Source organism: Folsomia candida, unplaced genomic scaffold (assembly GCF_002217175.1).
Source record: "Folsomia candida strain VU population unplaced genomic scaffold, ASM221717v1 Fcan01_Sc048, whole genome shotgun sequence".
In the NCBI taxonomy this organism is placed as follows: Eukaryota; Metazoa; Arthropoda; class Collembola; order Entomobryomorpha; family Isotomidae; genus Folsomia; species Folsomia candida.
The window spans coordinates 658,448-681,057 of NW_019091240.1; the positions used below are offsets into that span (position 1 = coordinate 658,448).

The 22,610-nt window shown below is 38.8% G+C and overlaps 1 protein-coding gene across 3 annotated transcripts; it reads right to left on the reverse strand.

The window, feature by feature from the left end:
• Window positions 1–14: 14 nt before the first annotated feature.
• Window positions 15–20,771, reverse strand: LOC110861999. 3 transcript variants are annotated; one of them, XM_035845168.1, is made up of 31 exons: window positions 19,837–20,771; window positions 14,607–14,682; window positions 14,229–14,278; window positions 14,077–14,151; window positions 13,844–13,947; window positions 13,267–13,526; window positions 12,949–13,199; window positions 12,684–12,881; window positions 12,434–12,574; window positions 12,115–12,228; window positions 11,631–12,044; window positions 11,416–11,550; window positions 9,285–9,498; window positions 8,374–8,696; window positions 7,470–7,733; window positions 6,934–7,098; window positions 6,673–6,856; window positions 6,398–6,583; window positions 6,022–6,327; window positions 5,921–5,943; window positions 5,578–5,791; window positions 5,309–5,484; window positions 5,077–5,217; window positions 4,835–5,009; window positions 4,551–4,760; window positions 4,268–4,471; window positions 4,045–4,199; window positions 1,957–3,597; window positions 1,721–1,870; window positions 528–1,014; window positions 15–432 (listed from the first exon to the last, which is right to left on the reverse strand). In XM_035845168.1, exons 1-31 carry the CDS (start codon window positions 20,200–20,202, stop codon window positions 194–196), a joined length of 7,641 nt encoding a protein of 2,546 aa, XP_035701061.1. In that variant the 5' UTR covers window positions 20,203–20,771; the 3' UTR covers window positions 15–193. The 3 variants fall into 3 exon arrangements, with proteins under 3 accessions (XP_035701061.1, XP_021966821.1, XP_035701062.1); XM_022111129.2 differs by having other exon boundaries at window positions 5,578–5,794; window positions 19,837–20,770; XM_035845169.1 differs by lacking the exons at window positions 5,077–5,217; window positions 5,309–5,484; window positions 5,578–5,791 and having other exon boundaries at window positions 19,837–20,770.
• Between the last annotated feature and the right edge of the window lie 1,839 nt (window positions 20,772–22,610).

Here is a 22,610-nt window from a genome sequence, read left to right on the forward strand (position 1 = left end):
AAACTATGCACATGGACATTTTGTGAACACAACAAACCTTTATTGAAACCTTAATGAGTTAAAACAATTAAAGTTCTCCTCTCACACATTTTTAAACATACATTTTTTAACATACTTATTTCTGTACATTGCATGCAAAACTGAAATAGTGATTCATTCAATTACTTATAATGGAAACAATAATATGGATTCCTTATTTCCCAGATTTTTCGTGAATGATTGGAAGATGAATGACACCCGTCTCGTCGACAATGTAGCTCTTCTTGGTCGAGGATGAAGATGAGGGGAGAGCTCCAAAGTTTTCACGTGGTTCACTGGCAGCACGGACGATGACACTTGTGGGATCGGCGATGCCAAACTCGTAGCCGAAATCGTACTTGAAGTAGATTAAGGGGTTGGCTTCCACCAAGGGTTGTTTGGCTGAGTCACCAACTGGTGCAAAATACAAATACATATGTAGTTGGACGAGATCGAGTTCTGAGACTAATTTTAAATTTTGTTGTCTTATTAAATCTTTGTGAACTTACCGCAATTTGCTTTCATAGAACCGACAGACGACGAAGGTTCAAACTGCGAAGCGACTTTTCTGTCCAGCTTATTATAGCAGAGACCCTGCGTCATGAGACTAATGTTGTCTTTAAATTTTTTATTCAAATCGTGCATCCTCTCGTCGACAAGAATAGTTAAAGAGTTTCTCCGAGGTTTTGAATCTACTCGCCAAGTGGATGTGGGTGGATCGTAGGAGACTCGTTTCCACGTGGTCATGGTCACTTTTTCATCTCGAGGATTCCACGTGGGATTCAGAATTGAATCGCCGTTATAAGATCTGTGATCCGAGTCCAAAGAAGAGGCAAAGTCGAGCTTGGGGGTAAATTTAGAAGGCTTGATGTACGGAACGAGGGCTCGAGATGGCTGGGAATGTCCTTGTGGTTCTGGCACTGGTACTGATGGCGTGGTTGCGGGTGGGGTTGGAGGAATTACTCGAATCTCGTGAACTCCTGGACCTCTTCTCCCCTGAACAAATTACATAAAATTGTTACTGCGTTCGGGTTTTTAAACGACACTATGATTATTATTGAATATAACAAAGCAAACAGAAGTATAAGTTGTTACGCAATTAATTAATACTTACCACAAAGATTGGAGAATGGCTGTTATTCAACAACATACATACATTTACATATATCTATAGTAATTGGTCACATTTTGTGGGCGTTATTTTAATGCAACTGAAACATATGAAAAGCTAGGATTGAACAAAAAAGATATAGTTTTTATTAATTATTCTGGAAAACAAAGTATGATGCTTAATTATGATGGTGGTTGGTAAGAACCAAAGCACAGGAGTAAACGAGTATCATCATTGTAATAATAAATCATAATATTTAATAATATTTAAGTACTGAACTTTCTTCGGACATTAAGAATAATACGAAGGGTCGGGATTGAGCCAAGATTATTTTAGCCACAAGTTTGTGAAAATTATACCCACAAAGCACACGTATTTTTATACTGCAACGTGATATTTTTAGCACCATACGGTTAGGAATTGTGTGATTACTTACACTATGATTTGATTAAATAAAAAGTAGCTTAAGCTGGAGCAACGGCTACATACATATGGATACATAGATTAACTAGGGATTAATTATATTTAATTTGGGACACTAAAAATAGTATTTAAAGTCTGGAAAAGGTTGAAGACCAGAAAACATTAAACCTCTTTATTGGTGGTTGAAGAACTGTATGACGACGTCATCATCGAAGAGCTGTATTCAGTTTTGGTGGACGAAGAGAATTGGTTGGGATCAGCGTCTGATCCTCTAAACGGAGCTTTTCCAGTTCGAGGAGATATTGATGTTGAGGGTGTCTAGAAGATACACAATACAACTTTGTTGTTATACCGTAATATAGAAAGTAAGTACTTGCTGATATTAGTCAATAGTATGTACATACTTGAAGAGGGGCAAATAAGTACTCAGGAGCTTCCCCAGGAGGAGGTAGAAAACTCGACTCTAAAAGTGTAGGCATAGGGGGAAGCGTTTGCTTGGAAAATGATGATGATGACATTGATGACGACTGACGTTTCTGGTATGAAGAGGAAGTCGTCTCCTCAATCGCAGAATACGAGCTAGTTTGCTCAAAAAAGTTTTTCATCTGTTTGAAGCTTCTCTGGGGATCTCCAGGTGGTTCTGGGGTGGGAGTGAATGGTGGAGGTGAGAAAGGTGGGGAGAAGGGACCCGGAATTGGCGTCGTTCGCGGTGTCGACACTACCGAAACGTAGTACTGTGGTTCTGGGCTTTTCAGACCAGTCGATGGAGGCTGGAATTGGTACGGGGTTGGACTTGCTGTACCGAAAAGTTGTCTAGGAGTGTGTGTGGAGAATGCTGGTTTCGGGGCAATCCTTGGAGGAGAACGTGAATAAAAGTTAGTTGGAATCGGAGACATTGGTGGTGGTGGCGATGCGATTGGACTAGCGTCAAATTTTGTAGGACTCTTGAACCTTAGTGGTTTCGACCACAGTTTCTCCATCTCTAAAGCGTCTTTACTTGGTGTTGGGGAACGACCCTGGTATTCCCGTGGTAGAGGCGACAACAATCCTGAAGAATGTGTTGCACCCCTGCCTTGGTTGGGTTCTTCTACTTCAGCTGGTGGCCAAGACCGGACTAGCTGCCGAACTTTTTCCGAATCGTTTTTATTCGTTGGTGCTGCTGTTGTTGATGGTAGGTGAAACGGCTTCGGTGGCACAGCAGGCTTAATTTTGTCTGCAGTCGTAGTAAATGTTTTCTCTGAGGAAAATACGCTTGACGAAGTCATCATGTCGGGCTTGAACGACGCAAATGCGGATGTGGTAACGGGCGGAGGCTGCACTGAGGTAAAAGTCGGAGACATGGGTGAACCACGTGGCGTCCACTTAACAGGCATTGGTTCGCTAATTTCGTAGTCCGACTCGTAATCTGACTCCTTGGTCCTATCGGGTAGTTCAAATTTACTGGGTGTAAAGATTTGTTTACTAGAAGATGCTGACGACTTGTAAATCCTATCAGTGATTATTTCCTCCTTAGAAAAATAAGAGTCAGAATATTGCTTTGGCTGTCCAGCAACAAATGTAGGAATTTGGAACTCCTCCAATTTAGGTTCGGGAACCGCGAATGGAAATTTATCTACTTGATAAATTGGTAGTTCCACAACCTTTGAAGGTTCTTTTGGTTGTTGTTGTTGCTGGAAAGACGTGCTTGGGCTTGACATATCTTTTAATGGAAGAAGTTTAACCCCTCCAGAAGGTGGTGCGATTATTGACTCAGGCATTTCTGATTTTACTTCAAACGTTTTCACCTTTTCTTGCACTTGATTCCGCGTTTTCTTCCACTGTGTGCTTGTAGGACTAGGCGCTATCAAGATCTCAGGGGCAGCTTCGGGCTCTAAAACAGGTTCAGCTGGGGAAAAGTCTTTGTTAAAAAGTGGAGAGAGGTTTTTAAACTCGTGGACAGAAGTAGATTTTGAAAATCCACTTTCAAAAGATGAATACTCTTGGTGAGTTAAGGTTGTAGTGAATGGGCCTCCATAAAAAGGTTGCATGCTCGCTAACTTGGGCTCCTATAAAAAGTAAATCAAAGCAGGAAAACATTAAATTATGTGAATTACGATGTCGAACAATAAATAGTAGAGCCCATAGATAAATGTATTTCATTTGCATGAATGTCAATACATGCGTTTGACAATCTATGAAAATTTGAACCCAATCATTCAACCTGAATTCTTTCTGACATCTTGCAAAAATAAACTTGCATGGATTCAACACTTCGTGTTAATTACTCTTTTTATAGTAATCTAAAATTTGGGATACCTTTCATCCCCTAGACCTATTGTATCATCAGTAGTTTTACTTGTCGACGCAAGCAAGGTTGCTATCGAGACGTTTGAATTATTCATAGAAGAGGTAGTAAACTCTTGTTTGAAAGACAAATAATGAATGATACAAAAGTTATATATGTAACTGAATACAAATTTGTTAGTAAAACTTATGTCATGCACCACTCATACCGGAGATGGAGAAATTTTGGGCTTCGGTGGAAGAGGGGGAGGAGGTGCCTTTATTCCCACATTGGGAATCACAGTGATATTGCATACGGATGATGCCTCTCCAGCCTCATTCTTGGCAGTAATTCTGTATTCTCCGTCGTGTAGATGTGGGACAACTGAAAAAATCCAATTACGTCGTCCAGTAAATAAGTATACGTAGAAAACGAGTCTTAAAAAATTATACCTTTTGGGATGATTAAAACATGTCTGGTTGGGGTATCGGTTCTTATATGTACGTCATCCCCACAACACAATTTCGTCCCATTTCGGTGCCAGACTATATCTGGGGACGGTTTCCCATACACATCCACTTCTAAATACAGACGTTTACCTTCGTCCAGTGATAAAGACTGAAGTCGTTTACTAAACACTGGCGGAAACGCGATTTCTAAAATCCAACAAACAAGACATAAGTTGAGAATCGTACAATTGGTATGTCAAAATTGAGAGTTCAATAAGGCACTCACTCTTAACAACGAGATCGCAGACGCTGGTAGCCACACCTGACGCATTCGTTGCGGTGCATGAATATCTCCCAGCATCACCAATGCTAACTTTTTTCAATTCGAGTTGTACATCTCCAGATTTCTGATTGTATGAAAATACCAAGTTAGGGGATGGCGGTATTGAATCCGCTCCATTATTTTTAGTCCAATGAATTTGCGCTGGGGGATGTGCTGGACGGAAATTAAGAAAACGGAGAAATTTCCAACCACATAAAATTTTTGAAAATTATATAAATTGTACTCACCTTCAACAACACATTTTAAAACTACATTATATGCACCCTCGTCAACCATTCGACCTTCTAATGGAATTGCGAATCTGGCTGGTTTCGCTAATGGTTCGCTCCGTACCATTGTGACGGGAATAGCACCATGTTGTTGCTGCTTCTCCGACATGTAAGGACTGGACTCCTGTGGAATCTAAATATCACATAAATGAATAGTAGAAAAAGAAAACCACTTGTAAAGTACCACGTAATATCAATACCTCCAAATTCTCTTTGACTATTAGACAACCAAAACATTTTGCATCTCCACCCGCATTTATAGCTTTTGCTAAGTAATTCCCTTTATCGGAAAGTTTGCTCTCTTTCAGGATTAACGAATAACATTTACCATTTCTATGAAACTGCAACAGGAATGAACAAGGAAAGCTTTAGTTGCACATTAATACACATGATGACATACATAAGCCTCTTTAACATAACCAATTAGTATACCTCGATTCCATCTCTTGGCTCAATTTTCTTATTATTTTTTAGCCAAATTAGTTCCGTAGAAGGATCACAACTGTCCTCAAGTTCCACAAGGAACTCAAACTTATCACCGGCTGTGATCATTTGATCTTGGATGATCGTTTTGAAATATGGTTTTTCCATAACCTCAACATCTTCGTCTATTAATCAACAATTAAGCAGAAAATAAGTCAGTTATAACAGTTGCAACGAGTAAGTAAAGTACAACGAGAAGCTTAAAAAAGTAAGAGTGCCTGTTGGATTTTGTATGGACGCCGTCGCATCACCGCCAGGATTCATGATCACAATGGACTCCTTTCTGGTGTCGGATGAGGCTATCGTAGTATCCTTAACATCCCCAATGGTATCACCAATGCTGACATCATCATCTTTTAATTCCGTTTTTAAAAGGGGGGAAACCATTTCAACATTTAGTTCAGACTTGGGTGTTTCCGGTTGTAAGACGACCTGCTATATTGGAAGCAGACATAACATTTAAAGCAGACACATAAAGAAGGCCAAGTTATTACTCAACTATTACTCAACTAGCACATATGCACATGGAAGGCTAGCAATGATAAACTTTCGGATTATTACCTTAGGTTTAGTCGATTTTTTTTCTGTCATAAAAACAATATCAAATAACTTTTACACTTTAAAATTACAAGATTCGGTAAAGCGTGGAGATTTACTCTTACCAAAAATTTGGAGTTCTATGTGAGTATCCGCATCTCCAACTTGATTAGTAGCTTGGCAAGAGAATATTCCCTCGTGAACATCTTTAAATAACTTGTCGAACATCAACTTGCAACGACCGTTGTTGAACGTGATAATATATTCCGGGGAGGTGTCGATGCATTCGCCCCCTTTGTACCACTGAACGGTAGGCAAGGGCTCCCCAATGACCGTGAGTTCTATCGAGTGCTCTTTCCCATGCGTGCCAGTTGAAATTGGGGGGTGTGGGACGAAATACGGCGGTCTCATAGGAGGCACTGCTTCTGTCACTAATCAGAATAACACATTAATGTCCGTCGTATTGGAATTATAATGCCACGTATCATAAAAGTCAAGTACCTGAAATTTCAGTGATAGGCTGAGTGTCAAGTTGAGAGCTCGGATCTTCACTGAACGACTTCGAGCTCAAAGCTCCCATTATTTGGAGTAGCTCGACCTCCACTCTTATTAATCTTTGGTTTAAGTTAATATTCCGTTGTTTCAAAGGCTCATGCTGAAGAAGGGAGCCATCAGAAGGAGTTGATGCTGGGCATGAAAAAGTAAAGAATATTATCAATACATGCAGTCCAAAACTTACACAATCAACAAATAATAGGTGGACAATTGGTTAATACCGAAAAGTATTTGCGAAATTCTAATAATCTCCTCCAGCCTTCCTTCTTGTTCAGATTCTTTCTTTTTAATCCCTTTGAGCCGGTCTAGGAGCTTTTCAATATCTTCAATTTGAAGATTTGCGTCTTCTGATTCCTCTCGTATTTTCCCAAGCATCTTATTGACAGACTCATAGTGTGTGAGAGACTGTAATATTATACAATTTATAATTATTCACAAGTTAATTACATATTGCAAATTTTAACTATTCCCCGTTTACATACTTCCTCAATGAGGCGAAAATAGTCTTTACTCAGAATAATCAAGTCTCGCCTTTCTTTTCGTTTGTCGTCTAAAGTAACCAGTAGTTTCTTGACGAATACAACTTTCTCGTGACTGTCGGGTATTCCAGATGACGACAACAAGTCCCTCAGCCTAACTTGCAGAGTCTGTTAGAAAGAAAATTACATTATATTTATTAGTTTATATCACCCATGACGTCTACGTTATATATAATACTTCTTTATGCCAACTTTTTCTTTCTTGGAAATAAATATAACTAAAAACCACACATTTACAAACAACCCATTTAAGCTTTTCTAAGTTGGCGTCTGTCCCACTTTTCGCGCAACCAAACTTTCAGTCATGTAATAATTATAATTTGTTAATGGAACTCTTTGACAGTTTAACTAGGATGAACTAGCAGCAAAAAACTCCATCAAGATGATTTTAATAGTACTTGGAAGGCAAGCCAACACAGAAGATGATTAATGAGTGATCAATTGACACAAAATACCACCGCGATATAGAGATGAAATACCTGCACTGTGGACTCGAACTTCCTGTAATTTTCAATGTTCTCATCTGCATCGTCGGTGCTGTTTCCATAACTGGCTGGAGTTTCCAGTTCCCGAATCAGGTGCTGCAGCTGGGTGGTTATCAGGTCGAGATCGTGATGAACCACTCGATCCTGCAAACTTCCCGTGATGTGCTCTCTAGCTTCGTCCAACTCCTGGTCGTGACCCAGGTGGGCCATCATTGAACGAAGAGAATCCGTCTCGACCTCTCCCTCCTTTGGGGGCTCCTGGAAATGACAAACGAAAATCGAAATCATAAATTAACACTTTTTATTACTTTTAAGTGAATAAATTCAAGTAAATAAGCAAATAAAATTGATATAATTGATGAACGATGACATGAACTGTAAGACTGATCATTGATAAAAAAGCTTTGAATCTGCTCACTCCATCCTCCTCCTCCTCAACTTCTAGAATTTGTTCCAAACATGGTGTGAATATACGACACGGCCGTACTCTTAAATTTCTAATACCCAATGCAACGACATTTTCACCGGCGGCGACGTCGTCGTCGTCGTCATTCAAGTAGTAAGTTTTTGAATGACAGCAACAGCAAATTCGACGCAGACAGCATATCAGACACATTGCAATAAATAATTAATATTTAAATAATAATTTAATGAAGGGGGCAGATAACAAAATTGACGAGCTCTAAAAAATACTAGATCCTCTCAATTCCTCTCTCTGGTCTGAAAACTCAGCAATGGGCCAATGACCCTCACCCTGTTTTTCTGGAAACTAATGTTGACATTCGCTCAGCGGGCAATTTTATTTTCATGACTAAATGACTACGGCCAATATTTGCATTTTTATTTCCATGGCTTACTTTAAATGTTTTTTAATTTCTAAAATATTACTGGTACTTACCTCGTGACGAATAGTATGTAGTAAGTGGTCAAATTTAGGCCCGATTTGAGTCCGTATTGTGTCACTTATTTCCTCTCTGAATTTGTCAAACTGCTCGAGGTCTTGTTGTAACAATTCGAGGGGGCGATCCTTTTGAGAACTTGTGACTGCAGTCAATTCTTCACGTTGTTCAACTTGGAGACAGATTTCGGAAACTTTGGATAAGTACGACTCAATTTCTGCAGTTACAGTGACATAACTTTCTTTTAACCGGTCACAATAACGCTCCAAGTCGATTTCGTGTTGGGTTTTCGAACTGGAGGGATGCTGGATGTCCAAAATCTCTGATACATAAGGTTGGTAGAATTATAAGTTAGTTTTGAACATTTGTGAACGCTACATGGAGCTACGATTTATTGTCATGAGCGTTTCACGTCAAATTTTATTGTTAGTGCAGGTTAATTAAATTAGAATAAAATACTGGAAAAGAAAAATTTGATAACTACAGTTTGACCTGCCCAAGTCCGCGATTACATTAACCAAATGAGCCGAATTATTTTATTATTTAACACCAGTTATTTTTATTTTGGCGTAAAAATCATACAAAATTTAATAATTTAAACGCCAAAATAAAAATAACTGCCGTTAAATAATATAATAATTCGGCTAATGTAATCGTGGATCACTTGGAAGTCAGGTCAAACTGTATTAAGGAAAAATAATAAATTTAAATTAAAAGTTGCTATTGATAGTCGCAATAATTTACGAAAAGTATCTGTGCAAATGTTTGAACGCGATAAATAACTTAACTCAACATTTATTTAGACACTAGTCACCGCATCCTCATTTGTCGTAAATACGAGCTTAGTAATTGTTCATTTCATGCTTGTATTACAGAATGATGCGAAACAAGAAACTGTTCAGTCACTCACCTTCCCGATAAGAAGTTAACAGAGGTTGGAAGAAGTTGACCAAAGCGTTCTCCAATTTAGGTTTGATTACTTTGTGGATGACAAGATTGATACAAGAGACCTTCGACTCGGTGTTTTTAATTGCATGAGCCACATCTTTCTTGGAAAGCACCGGATAATACTGTGGCCCTTGTTGAGTGGACCCGTCTCCCAACAAATGGTGGTCCAACTTCACCTATGTTCCCACACGGAAAGAAAACCAGACAGACGTTGATATTAATTGGGCGGATATTATTGGGTGGAATGGACGAGTCGGGGATTCAACAGCACCGATTTGCGACTGCAGATTTTTTGGAGAATTGCAACCAGAATATTTTATCTTGGTGTCTCACTTAAATGTCACAGAATGAGAAACGAATGGAAGGAACGACTTAACTCTGCTTAATGCATTACGTGTTACCACGAAACAGTATACACCGGAAGGAGAAGGAAGCAGTACGACTCCACGCTAAGCAACCAACAACCCGGTCGTAAATATCATATCCGACAGTCACTCAATCTCCGGTCGTACAGATGCAGGATTAACAAACCGTCTCCAGCTTTTGAGAAAACCGTGAAACGACGACAACCAGGAGGGATAAGCAAGTAGAATCTCTAAAAAACACGTGTTTTTCATTTGAACACCACTACCGTTTGAAACATTATGCACATACTGTGCAGCGAAGTACCGCCAATGCTAGACTTGAAACGCCAAGAGTTCCTGTCCGAAACTAAATTCACGATAATAATCCTTACGTTATGTTCAATATGAAGGAAAATGACATTTAGTACTCTCATTGAGTAATCCGGGTTGGTTATCTAGTTAAAAAGTTATGTTAACATCTGCCGTTTGCCCTACATTTATCTCATTCAGGATGAGTCTTAAGAATGTGGAACACTGTGAACATTGCCAGAACCTCTTCATTCATTCATTCAATTTAAATTTCGCAATGTTCTGCTTTATTTTATTGTTATGCAAATCTGGTCCGTTGAAAAGTATGGATCGTATCAGATACGGTTGGTGACTGCGCCGATGATGCGGGTGTTGATAAGCAAGCAAAGCAATGTTTGTTATTATGAAACATGATCTAACTAAACCGCACGGAACGATATGACAAGAACACGACCGCCTGAGAAGCGATATATCTATGTAAAAATCAGATCAGATTCAAAGCAATTCAGAGATTTCGGTTTCCTGAATGATACAACGAACTATTACTCGTAGTTTATCTTTCGTTTACTTGCATTCTGACTTTTCCACTTCAACTTTAAACTTGGTAAAAGCAACTTGTTGTATCTTGAATTAATTAACGAATGCTAAAAGATGGTAATGTGCAGACCCCAAATAAAGTCCTCATCAAATCATAACTAAATTTGATTTAGTATGATTATATTGCTTCTAAATAGGTCCAAGCTAACATTGCCCAACTCTTGTTTTTTACTTTCTCTCCAAAGGTTGATAAAGCAATGCATATCAATGTTGTCCTATAGCTTTTTTCTCCTGAACGGCCTGATGTGATCATCCACTGTCGCCCGGAAATCTAAGAGTAGGCACGGCACAACCAATTGCATAAAGCGTTCATTTCATAAAGCAAGTTAAGTAAACAAAACAAAACAAAGATGTGGGTTAAGCTAAAATCCGAAACCGAATCCGGGTCTGCAAAAAATGGAGCAGCCTTGAATAAGAAGAGCACGAATGTGCAGTCTGCTAATCAACGCAACCAAACCATTAGCTATATACCTAACCTGACACCCACTAGTCGCCGATATAACACGTACATACTTTTAGTGCATAGTTTGTTCTGAAATAGTGCACATTATTATGTTTAAATGATTTCAAGCAGTTTATATGCGGCAGGGAAATCCCGAGTTTGAATCAATTTGGTCAGAAGAGGAAATGGGCTAGCTAAAATTAGACGTTCATTTCAAACATCATCATCACATGTAGGTATCCATACATACCTAAATAACGTAACAACTTATGCATCATGATGAACACAGGTCACAAACAAAAACAACACCGGTCGTATCGCAGTATGTGGGAGAATCATGCAATTTTCTAATCTGCAAAATTTGGCTGAGGTAAATTATTTGCACCAACTAAATAACTTGCCTTATATTTGTGACAAACGTCTCGAATTTTTCCATCGGCCAGGAATGAGTCACTTTTGTCGCTCAGATCTTTGATAATCCTCTCAATTTCCTGCTCCATCATGAGGGTCGCGAGATCCAGATCCGATTTATGAATCTGTAAAACGGAGCAAATATGAATGCATATTTTGGAGTCAACTGCCATTTACAGAGAGAAAAGAAACAATTCTTCCTCACCTCATCCAACAAAGGTTGAACATTTTCCTTCTGAATGTGAACAATTTGGTTTAAGGCACTCAAAATTCTATTCCTGTCACCATCCTGTTCTCTTGTGGTGCGATAAACTTCCAAAATCTTGGCCCAGTCGGTGGCAATCTCCATTCTTTGAAGTAAAAGTTGCACAATTCGATTTGACAGTGTTTTTACTTCATTGATTTTTGTTTCAGAACCGCATTTTTCCTCTTCACTCAAATCTGGATAAATATTTTGAAGTTTGGACATCAACGTGTCCAATCCCAGTTTTCGGCGTACGTCCTCCAGTGTTTTCTCTTGATTGGTTTTGAACTGATAAACCGATTCTAGACTGTCGACAGGTATCACGACTTGTTGGCGAATTGTGGATGTTTCAATATTGAGAATGTTTTGATAAGTCTGCACAAAGCAAAAGGGATCTTGGTCAGCAAGTATATATATTGATTTTATTGTCATACTGCATTTTTACCTGGTTAACAGATTCTAAAAAGTGATTGTATTCGTCCAGCACGGCGAGGTGTTCGAGTTCTTCCAACAAAGCTTCTTTCCTTTGCAGAAGGGAGTCGTGGACAGCTCTCACACCCTGCGGAATTCATACAATTCAATTCAATGTTAAATTCCCAAATGGACTTTTTTCTATCATATCATGTTCAACGTGCTGGTGGCATTTTTCATCTGTCACTGCGTAGCTGTATGGTTTTCTTGTTTTAAATTTCTGAAAAGATTATTAATCTCAAGAACGTCGCAGCAGCAAGCACATACTTAATTAATAACAAATAACAACTCGCCTTGGTTTTTGGCGAGTCCCAACCATACGCTTGAAGAATGGCTTCTCCTTTAGCCAACGTTTCATAAATTCTCTTGTTCAGATCAGTTTTGGCCGTTGGATCTGGGTCAGTAGAAGAAAACGAGTCCAACTTCTCCTTTGCCTAATGAATTGAAATAATTGCATAATATTTCTACGATTGATGTTGTATTAGGAAAAGTGTAGGTTCAAACACAATGGTTAAATATAATCATCATTTTGTGCTCATGTACCTCATCCCCAAGCTGGAAAAATTCTATGGCGTCCGAAAGTGCTAAATCCAAATCCATAGCTTCCGTTAAGAGATCATTGATTTGACTTAGAATTTCATAAATCTTGGTTTTCAGTCCGTATCGCTGACTGAACTTGACTCCTCGGTGTTCCGCATCTTCCAACCGTTTCACGACACTGACGGCTTTCTCTTGAAGAATCTGGGAACGAAAAAATGATTTGTAAAGGTTTTTTAATATTAAAAATGTATTTAAATTTTGGCACGACCTTTAATTGTTTCTCCACTTGTGACAAGTGTTCCTTCCTTTGTTTCGCGGATGGGACGGAATCTCCAAAATTAAACTGGTCCAAAATACTTATGCATTGTTCCAGTTCGTGAACAACCTCCCGAATTTCTTGATCATATTTAGAATTGTCTGAAAGTTCTTCCAATTGTTCCTTCTTGTTCCGAAGTCTCTCTTCCAGTATGATTCGACGATCGTGAAGTCTTTCCAACCAGCGGTGAACTTGTCTTGTTGCTACAATTGATCAAAAATACATAAACGTCAGGTAAATTGCAAATTACAAGTTTGCATTTTAGTTTACCAAACTCCACATCTTTGACAAGGACCAGCTCCCTCGAGTCGATGGTGTAATTATATTCTGAAATCTTGTTTACGAGTTGATCACAGGATTCAAGGCAGGTGGCAACGTGTCGCAGAATTTCGGCCCGGTCAGCCTTAAGTCTTTTGAGTTGGTCTTGTGGTCCACCTTCCTCCCGGTCAAAATCTAGTCCTCCCAAGTAACTCAGTCTGGAGTAGTAGGCGTGAACATCATCCATTTTCTTGAGACAGTCGGATATGTTCCTGATCAAAAGAGGACAGAGTCGTCAGTATTTCACATAAATCTTTACTCTTATAAATTTGATTGCTTCTTATGAATTAAGGTCGTCGTCATTATTGGATGAGGACGAGTGAGATTTTTCTAAACATTTTCCATGTCAATTGATTTTATTCTGCACAATTAACGAAACTGACAAAGTTGGTTTTATACATAATTTACAGTGCCAAATATAATTGTCATTTGGTGCGGCATTCAAGTCACAATGTCAAGCCATTCAATTAGTGGGACGTCCCAATACCACGCGCTAATTGAGATAAGATTCATTTAGACTCATTCTTACGTATGAGCATTGAATGCCAACTGGATCACAAGTCGTCTCTCTTCCAAGACCAAGTTGAGATCTTTCCAAGTCTGTCCCAGAGAGTCGGCCATCGCTGCGTAAACCTGACACGAGATAAAATACGAAACAATAATTATGCATGAAAATCCGGCATAGTGCTATTTATCATAATTTAGACAAGTGTTTGGAACGTATTTATTTTTTCGAAACATTGTCGGTAAAGATCATGTTACCTCGGCGCGTGGTTTCTGGGTCGCGATCAAATTGTCTGCTTGACGCAACAGCTCCTCCACAGGACTCTGTTTCGACTGTGACAAATGCAAACAATTTAGTCCATAAATTAACACCTTTAAGTAATGACAGTGATAAATGGCTCTTCATCTACCTGAAGATTCTTAATAACTTGGTTATGATTCTTGAGAAAGTCCTCCGCATCTGCAAAATTATTCATGCACAATTAGTTTACTACGTGATTATATACGGGGTAAAATGAGATGTTTAATATTTCATGCGTTCCTTTGTGCATGAGAAAGTAAGCCAGTAATCAGTCTGTCGTATTATGGTCTCATTGACAAGTGATCATAATTAACAAAAAATGTTGTTTTATAGGAACTGTACATACTCCGGTCGTATTCTGATGACAGTTGCATAACCTGATTAGCTGATGACCAATCTCTCGTTTTCATTCGTACTAACTGCATTATTAAACTCTGTCCCTCCGCAGAGGGACAAAGGCAGAGCGCTGGCGCATATCCAGTCTTACCTGAATAATTATCCGGAAGTTTGAGTAGTGGGGGGTTGAGTTCAATAACTTTAAGTTGTAAACCCCGATGTGGTGTCTGTACAAAAGTGAAAGAAAATAATTAAAGTGCCAGTTTTCTTGTTGCGGTATTCATAAGCCGGTACTGCCGATATTCACGTTTCAGTACAAGCAACACCCAAGGCTGTTATTTTTTAAGAATTTTAAGCATAATTTCTAAACAGAATTGCGGGCAACTAATATGCATCTCAGCTAATCCAAAGTTTTCATTGTGCAGGGAAACCGTATAAAAAATAAAGATGCTAAATCAGCCGTCTGGCTAATGCTCCCATATCCACATAGTCAGAATTGAAACAACACTCATCCATTTCCGGGTCGTCGTACAAACAGCCACAACTTTGCATAAACCCATATTTTAAAATGGTCATAAATTATTGCAAGAGTGGAAGGTTACATAACGCCGCATCGTTCCCATTCCGCTTCCAACAAACACACTTTCCTCGTTTTTCTTGTTATTTATAAGAATCAAAATTATGAATGGAATGACAACGAAATGAAAGGGAAAGTAATGTAAATACTTATATTCCACTCGCAACTTTCGCTAAAATTCAAGGAAACCATTAAATCTGGTGTTTGTCTTGGATCACTGAATTCCAAAATGTTAAACATTTGCTGAAAACAAATTAAATGTTGCACTTATTGGCGTCGGAGTGAATATGTATGACGATTGACGATGATGTAATTCATCCCAAAATTCCAAACGTCTTTCCTCATCTTCCGTTTAGTATAATCATCACTCACATCTGCTCAACATTTCATTCCTTCAGTTTTAATGCGAACAGTAGACATTGAATTGCACTTTCAATTTGTGCACTATTTTCCAACCCCGAATTTTACTTGTTCTTTCCATTTTATCGCTATTTTGGCAGATGGTCTCATTCTCAACCACGCTCATTGTCACTAAAACACGTTTAGAAGCAATAAAATCCCATTTAATGGATAATTATAAGCTCTTTTCACATACACGACGCCATCACACATGTGAACATACGACGGGATTAAGATGTCAAGTCAAGGTGCTGTGTAATATAGTTCGCAAAGCAAAAATTGCATAGGCGATCACACGTGCAAATATTTAGTGTACACAAGTGCACGTTAAGTAAAATCCATGTAAAACAACAAATGAAATCCGTGTTAATTTGAGTTTCTGGCTGAGACTCTCGACGACGATGTAAATACTTACGATGTCCTTAGTGGTACATTTTCTAAACGCCACAAATTTACATGCCGAACAAATCTCCACAGATCCAGCTCAACTCATTAATTCTCATTCAAGTGATTCAAGGCAAACATTAATAAATTTCGATTAGGCTGAAGTTCAGTCGACGAAGTAAATAAATGAGCTGGAAAAATCGATTGTATGTAATGTTGCACCAGGCACAATGCACAGTGAAATAATTTACATGTTCTTTTAGCTGGTTTTGTGAGCGCTTCCATATTCGATTAGTTGGTGGATGGAAATCCGATGCATCTCAGTTTGCTTGAGGTCATGATGATTGACTGACTAACAACTGATGATGATGATTAAGTGCAACATCAAGATGCCTCCTTTTCCACTCCAGCCTCACAAACCAATGGCAAATTTGGGTGCTTCGTTAGTGGAAAGGAGATCAGATTTCAAAAAAAGAGAATTCAAATTCAACGTATCGAAGTATTGAATGCGTATTGCTAAATAAGTAGCTCCACTTACTTATCCACGTACCTAAATAACACACCCAACGCATTTTCGTAAATTATTAGCTCAGTTCATAATTTTTTACGAGGGCTGTTTATTTATCAAAATAAAGCCTTTATTTTTTTTGAGAAACTCCCAAAGTCAAATATTAATTCTCTTTTCTAAAGATGGAACACTTATGCCACAAATAAATATTCAAAAAATGTATTCCAGTCAGAATATTTAGATATTTGCCAATTCTTTCGTCTTTTACCTATTTCACAGGTTGAAGTGTTGAATGGTGATGAGACGATACCCTTTTTAAACTCTGGTTTGCATTTACTCAAATCTCAAGTGATTTATAAATAGTGGAATATTTTAAAGTCTTTGCTTAAATCACCATGTTTGAACGTTGCATTAGCACCATTACGCTCACCCACCCACCCTTTTCTAGCAATTTAAAGTTGGTAACAACATCTACTTTCCTTCATTTTTATCCACAGCAACCAACATCAATTAGCAGCAGCACTTTGTCCCATTAACTCCTTATTTATGACCAATTCCCTTAATAAATATGCTCTACGTTGGTCTGAATGGACAGACGGACGGACATGTAAAATGGTGTGGGCACACGATAATATTTTGAGCATCTACTTTCGTTTCACCCATGAAATGAAACAAATAATATAATTCAGAAATGTAGCTAATATCCTCCGGTGTGAGTAATTGACGCCATGCACACATTATTATTTTTAGCCAATCCACTTATTTGTGGGACAGTTGATTACAAAGAGCAACCTTTAACAGTGACCTTTATGGAGTCAAAAAGTCATTTATGATTAAGAGGAAATGTCAACAAATCCATGCACAAATGTGATTCAGTCAAACTTGTGAGACGATCTGCATTATGTTTTAGCGAGTGGCGTGAGTAAATGGAAATTAAGATTATTTCTACGTGACGAATATTACTTCCACTTCCACAGTAACGCTATTTCTGTATTCGTACCATTTTCGCTTGTTTCCTTAACATTTGACCTCTGACCTGGATTCGCGTACCTATCTCATCTTAATGCACAGCCACAACTTTACTACTACGACTACTTTGCATACTCGCTTACCAGTTGTTTGGACATGTAATGCATGTGTAATGCATTGGAACGAGTGAACTCATCCACTAAAAATAATTCTTTACGATTTGTATATTTTAACAAGAAAATCCAGATGTGTGTGCATTTTGCTTGTGCGGACCCTGCCTGCTTTTTCTTCTTGTCCATTACTGCTCTACTCGAGAATATATATTTTTAGGAGGATTGATCCCTCTTTTTAGAAAGAAAGCGAGTTGGATTGATGGGTTGTATTTGAGATTATTACCTTAACACAGGTTTTCGTAAAAATACCCTACAAATTTTCCAACCAAGTAAAAAACATTTTTCTAACATTTCTTCAATCTTCGTACTGAATAATCCGCTCCACGTCGAGTGTAATGGATGCAGTTTACTCATGATGACAATATAACCTCCTTGCTACAGAATACGAGGGTTTTTGAGAGTCCGATCCCGTATTTGTGTTCGGAGGATGTCAGACCGGAAATCCGAATAAGAGGAAGAGCTTTTAGGTGTATGGATGAGAGTTTTTAGAGAAATATGTGCAAAACAAACCAGACTCTCTTTCATTGAGAAGACATGAAATTGGTGCGTGTGTGTTAAGAAAGGAGAAGGATGGCACCCGGGTTTAAAACTTTTTCAACATGTGCCTTGGAGTCAACTAATCTCGGGAATTTAGTCTAAAAGCTTACAAGATTCTTTCTTCCCTGCCCCGAGCAAATAATTAGGAAAGAGAATAGCGAGTCATGGTAAAACTAGGTGTAAAAGTGGTCTTCTTCAATGTTCAGAAGTTCAAACTCCCCGTAAGGTTGACATTTCTCGATTTTCATGCCATTTATAAGCAAGAGGTTCACACCAACACTTCACAGAAGGATCTCCAATTTCATTTACTCTGCTAATCTCCTATCTCTCGACTCTCACTCCACAGTCCGACCAACTACTTCTCTTTCGTATGTAGCACCTTTTGCCAGTAGTGTTTCAAAGAGTATGCAGCAGTGTCTAGTTGGCAAAATGTAGTAGGCGACAAATCGCTTGTTTGGAATCAATGACAGGATCAAATACTTCACCTTTTCGTGATGAAAACAAGGAATGAAATTTCCATCCATTTCTGAAGAAAGAGAAACCAAGAGGGCAGGCAGGCCTAATAAGCATCATCATCTTTTATTACTATCGCTGCCTAATAATCTTAAAAGGACGAAACCGAAACCTAGACAAGAGCGCGTTATACCGTGACATTGGCACTTTTGGACTGACTCCAAGCAATCCGGGGATCTTCATCATCGTGTAAAAAGTTCCCAGTGCATCACACATCGCATAATATCTTTCCTGAAGTAACAACGATGCGTGTACAAAAAGCTCAAGAGTATTCAACTAGGGCAACATTCAGTCATTTTCATTTCTTACATTTTTCCACCAATTTATTTCTTAATTTCTTCACCTTTTAATTCTTCAAGGCATATTTACTTTCTACATAATTCTTCTCTCACACTAATTATGTAATTGTGATTGATGGTAAAATGTCACCTCTAGACATCTAGGGATAAAGACAATCCATTGTTTACTTTTACTCTTCTTGAGATAAAATTACCCAATTTTTTCCAGTCTTTTTTGCCACATGTTCACATAACAATTCAGGCCGTGCCAAATGAATGAAGCGTTACGCTTTTTGCTGCTCAATATTTGTGGGAATATATACGTAAGAATAGCTTAAAATTAGTGTGTGAGACGACGGAATGAGGATGGATTTTTACAACCACACATCAAAATCTCTTGGTGCTGCTGGAATATTTGGAAAATCATCATGGTCCCCCATGAAAAATTGCTCATCTCCATTCAACACGTCCATCACATTTTTTTCCTTTGAGCAACTAAACAACTCACAATCAAATTAATCACAAGTCGGTGATATCAAATGGTACACACTTACTTGGAAAAATGTAATATGACCCGCATATTTGTACACACTCCCAGAATTCGTAGGGGATACATAAAGGTTTTAAATACTACATATTTACGACTGACATACTGTTCGTTCCACAAAAAGAGTAAGATTATGGTACAGAAGTGTAATGACTTTTCAATAAATACTAATAATAATCCTTGTTTAATGGGCTCATTGACTCTTGCGTCAGTTTGCTCAAATATTTTTTCAGACTGCAGTTCCGTATTATATGTTTTTGACAATACCTAACTCTCTTGATGCCGGTTTTGACCGGTAAAATTTTTTATGCCGGACAATCAATCATTCATAAGAAAAGGTGGCCTAGGTATAAAAGACTGTCCAAAAGAATGTCTACTTTGTATTGGACAACAATCCACAATGGATAGTCATTCATGCATGTTAATAATTTACATAAGAGAGAGAAATCATGTTTATGAGACAAGAGACAGTGTCTCTTTTTTAAAAAAAGCTCACCTGAAGCAATGCAATGACCAGCCTGGTCGGACTGCACTTCGACCCAGATCCGGGTGGAGCTGTATTGGACTCCATCGCTATCGTGCTTAGCGTCGTGGTTTTAGCAGAGTTGAGACTTTGTCTTTGTGACGATGGGGGTCGTACTTCCTGAATTTGCGGGGACGGAAGTAATATTTCCTCTTTTGGTGGGGGTGGTTGGTCCACCTCCGAACTGCAGGAGCTCGCTGTGGGCAACCTCATGCTGGCGTTGTCCTCCTCATCCCCATCCGTCATCCGGTCAGAGATGGAGAGTTGGCTGGACGTGGTGGAGATGGGACGAGGGGGTTTGCTCGTCCCGGCCACGACGACCTTCTTTTCAGATGCCATTATTTTAGCACTATTATTATTGTTCCGCAACTATTTCTTTGTTTACTTGCTACAACTTTTTGGCAAATAAGTGGAAGTATTAACAAGTATTGAGTTCTGATATTTGCATATGACACAACTCTGCAGAGAAGTCGTTCTCATATTATCACAACACAAGAAGAACACAGCAGGGTACTTACTAATACTTTTTAGTTATGGGTTTTTGCACCTAATTTCACACTTTTCCGTAACTGTACGAAAAAATTAAGCACATGTAAATAAGTGGAAAATGTTGACCTGATCTAAATCCAAATTATAATAGGATACGAGAATAAAGCAGCAGCAGCAGAAGGAGAGAGCGAGAGAGGGAGAACTACACAAGATTTTTAGTAGATCAGCAAATGCAGGGGAAACCAGAACACAAAGTTTCGAGTAGTCTACTTATTCGGTCGCTCGTGGTTTACAAACTAAAATTTAACTGACTGCAGATGGATCACTAAAACTGACTTGACTAAAACACCCAACACGTCGTCCCACACTGAAATATAGGATCGTCGTCACATCATCTCGACAACCACGGCCACGCTCTTCTCTTGCGAACTGCGTCTCCACAACTGGAAGGGATTTGTCGAATGTACACATGTTTTCATAAATATTACGTATGCACGTACCTTACTTTTCGTCTCTTTAACGAACCACTTAACGCTGGGATGTACATAAAATGCAGTGCAATACAACAATCCACTTTAATCCATGTAATACATCTGATTCAAGTGGTGGGCATACAGACGCAGGCCGCAGTGGGGAAGGCAGAGTGGTTGAGCAGATTCGCACTGCAATTTACCATCATTATCATTATATTATTATTATTATACATGCTAATCAAGAACAAGCGTCTTTGTGTACGTACAGTGGGACACAGATTCAAGGTGGTGGTGGGTTGGTTGGTATTTGTGCAGTTGTAAACAAGTAAGCTAATGATAGACCACAAAATACCTTATCAAACTGCATCTCACTCAGCTTTGTGGACAAACAGATTCATCGAGTAAAATATGCATGCAGTGTGAATAATAAAACGACCAGCTCAACAAAAACCTAAATGCAAATCATCCAGTCATTACAGGCAGTTGATGATGCTTGGGAATAAATGATTCAGATAGAATGTTCCTCTTGTCCGGTCTTAAATCCACATTTTAGTGAAATTTTGCCAACTAGTTAGAAATCACAGCAATGGTCTCACGATCAGTGCGATTTCTGGCGAGAACTCGGGCAACTGTGGTAAGATTTCCTCCTCAATAGAGGCTCCGAACTGCTCTGAAAATACCCGGGTAGCGAGTTGGAGATGTACGTATCCACAGCCGAGATAGGAAATGGCTGTTGTGCAAGGAAATGGGAAGAGGGCGAAAACTCACACTATTTCAGACAAATATTTACTGTTGGTGTCAAGCTCTCATGCAGTTTGTGAGTTTGCTCTCACTTTGACTAAAGACAAAATTTTAGTGTGAAAAATTTCCGACTTATTATTAAAGTTCTCAGAATTGGGTATGCAAAGGACTGCTGTTTCTCTTCCACCCTAAATTTCATATCTATCCACACAAGTTTCTCTCCAGAGAATTTTAATTTGCAGGGAAATCTCTGTGCTCGAGCTTCCACTTGACAAAGTGATTATCAAAATTCTTCAACTTTATTTCTCATCTCATTTCATGTTGGGGCAGACTCAATGCTACTTTCTCCCATAAATTAAACAAAACAAAGCGTGCGGAAAGGAGGAGGACGATGATGAAAGCCAAACCCGAGGAGCCAAGAAGTGTTTTAATTTGCCTCATTATTATACTTCCCTTAAAGCAAAGTCTAAGTAGTGGTCGAGCAGCTCCTTGGCTGTCTAAGACTCCTTTTTAAAGCCTTTCCCTTGGTTTTCTGCGTTTCTGTTTATTTTAGGAGAAAGTTAATCATCATTCGACTCCTTCTGGGTCGAGAGAGATGACGAGGTCGAGATTGTAACATCTGTCTCAACTTGGACATATATAAATACGAACTGTCCGAGACCTTTTGCAAATTATTCGTTGATCATGAAGTAGGAAAACTCATACAATAAAATGCAGAAGGGGAAGACTTTACATTTTTGGCAGAATGTCAGTCAAGCAAATTTACATGAAAACTGAGCCACTTTTTCCCCATTGCACACCGGAACAAATTCTACTCGCATGAAATTTATGACCCATACTCGACACCGCACACGACGATATCTCTCGTCCTCCAAAGAGAGTGGGATTTTCACCATGCATGTTCCGGACCAAGAAGCGAGTCGAAAATTTTATGTGGATTGGATTTCATCTCAATGTTTCTGGAATCCAGTCGAGGAATTTTCACTTGGCGAGTGAAGCAAAGTGGAAAAAATTGTCCCGCTTTTTTATGATCACACACATCCT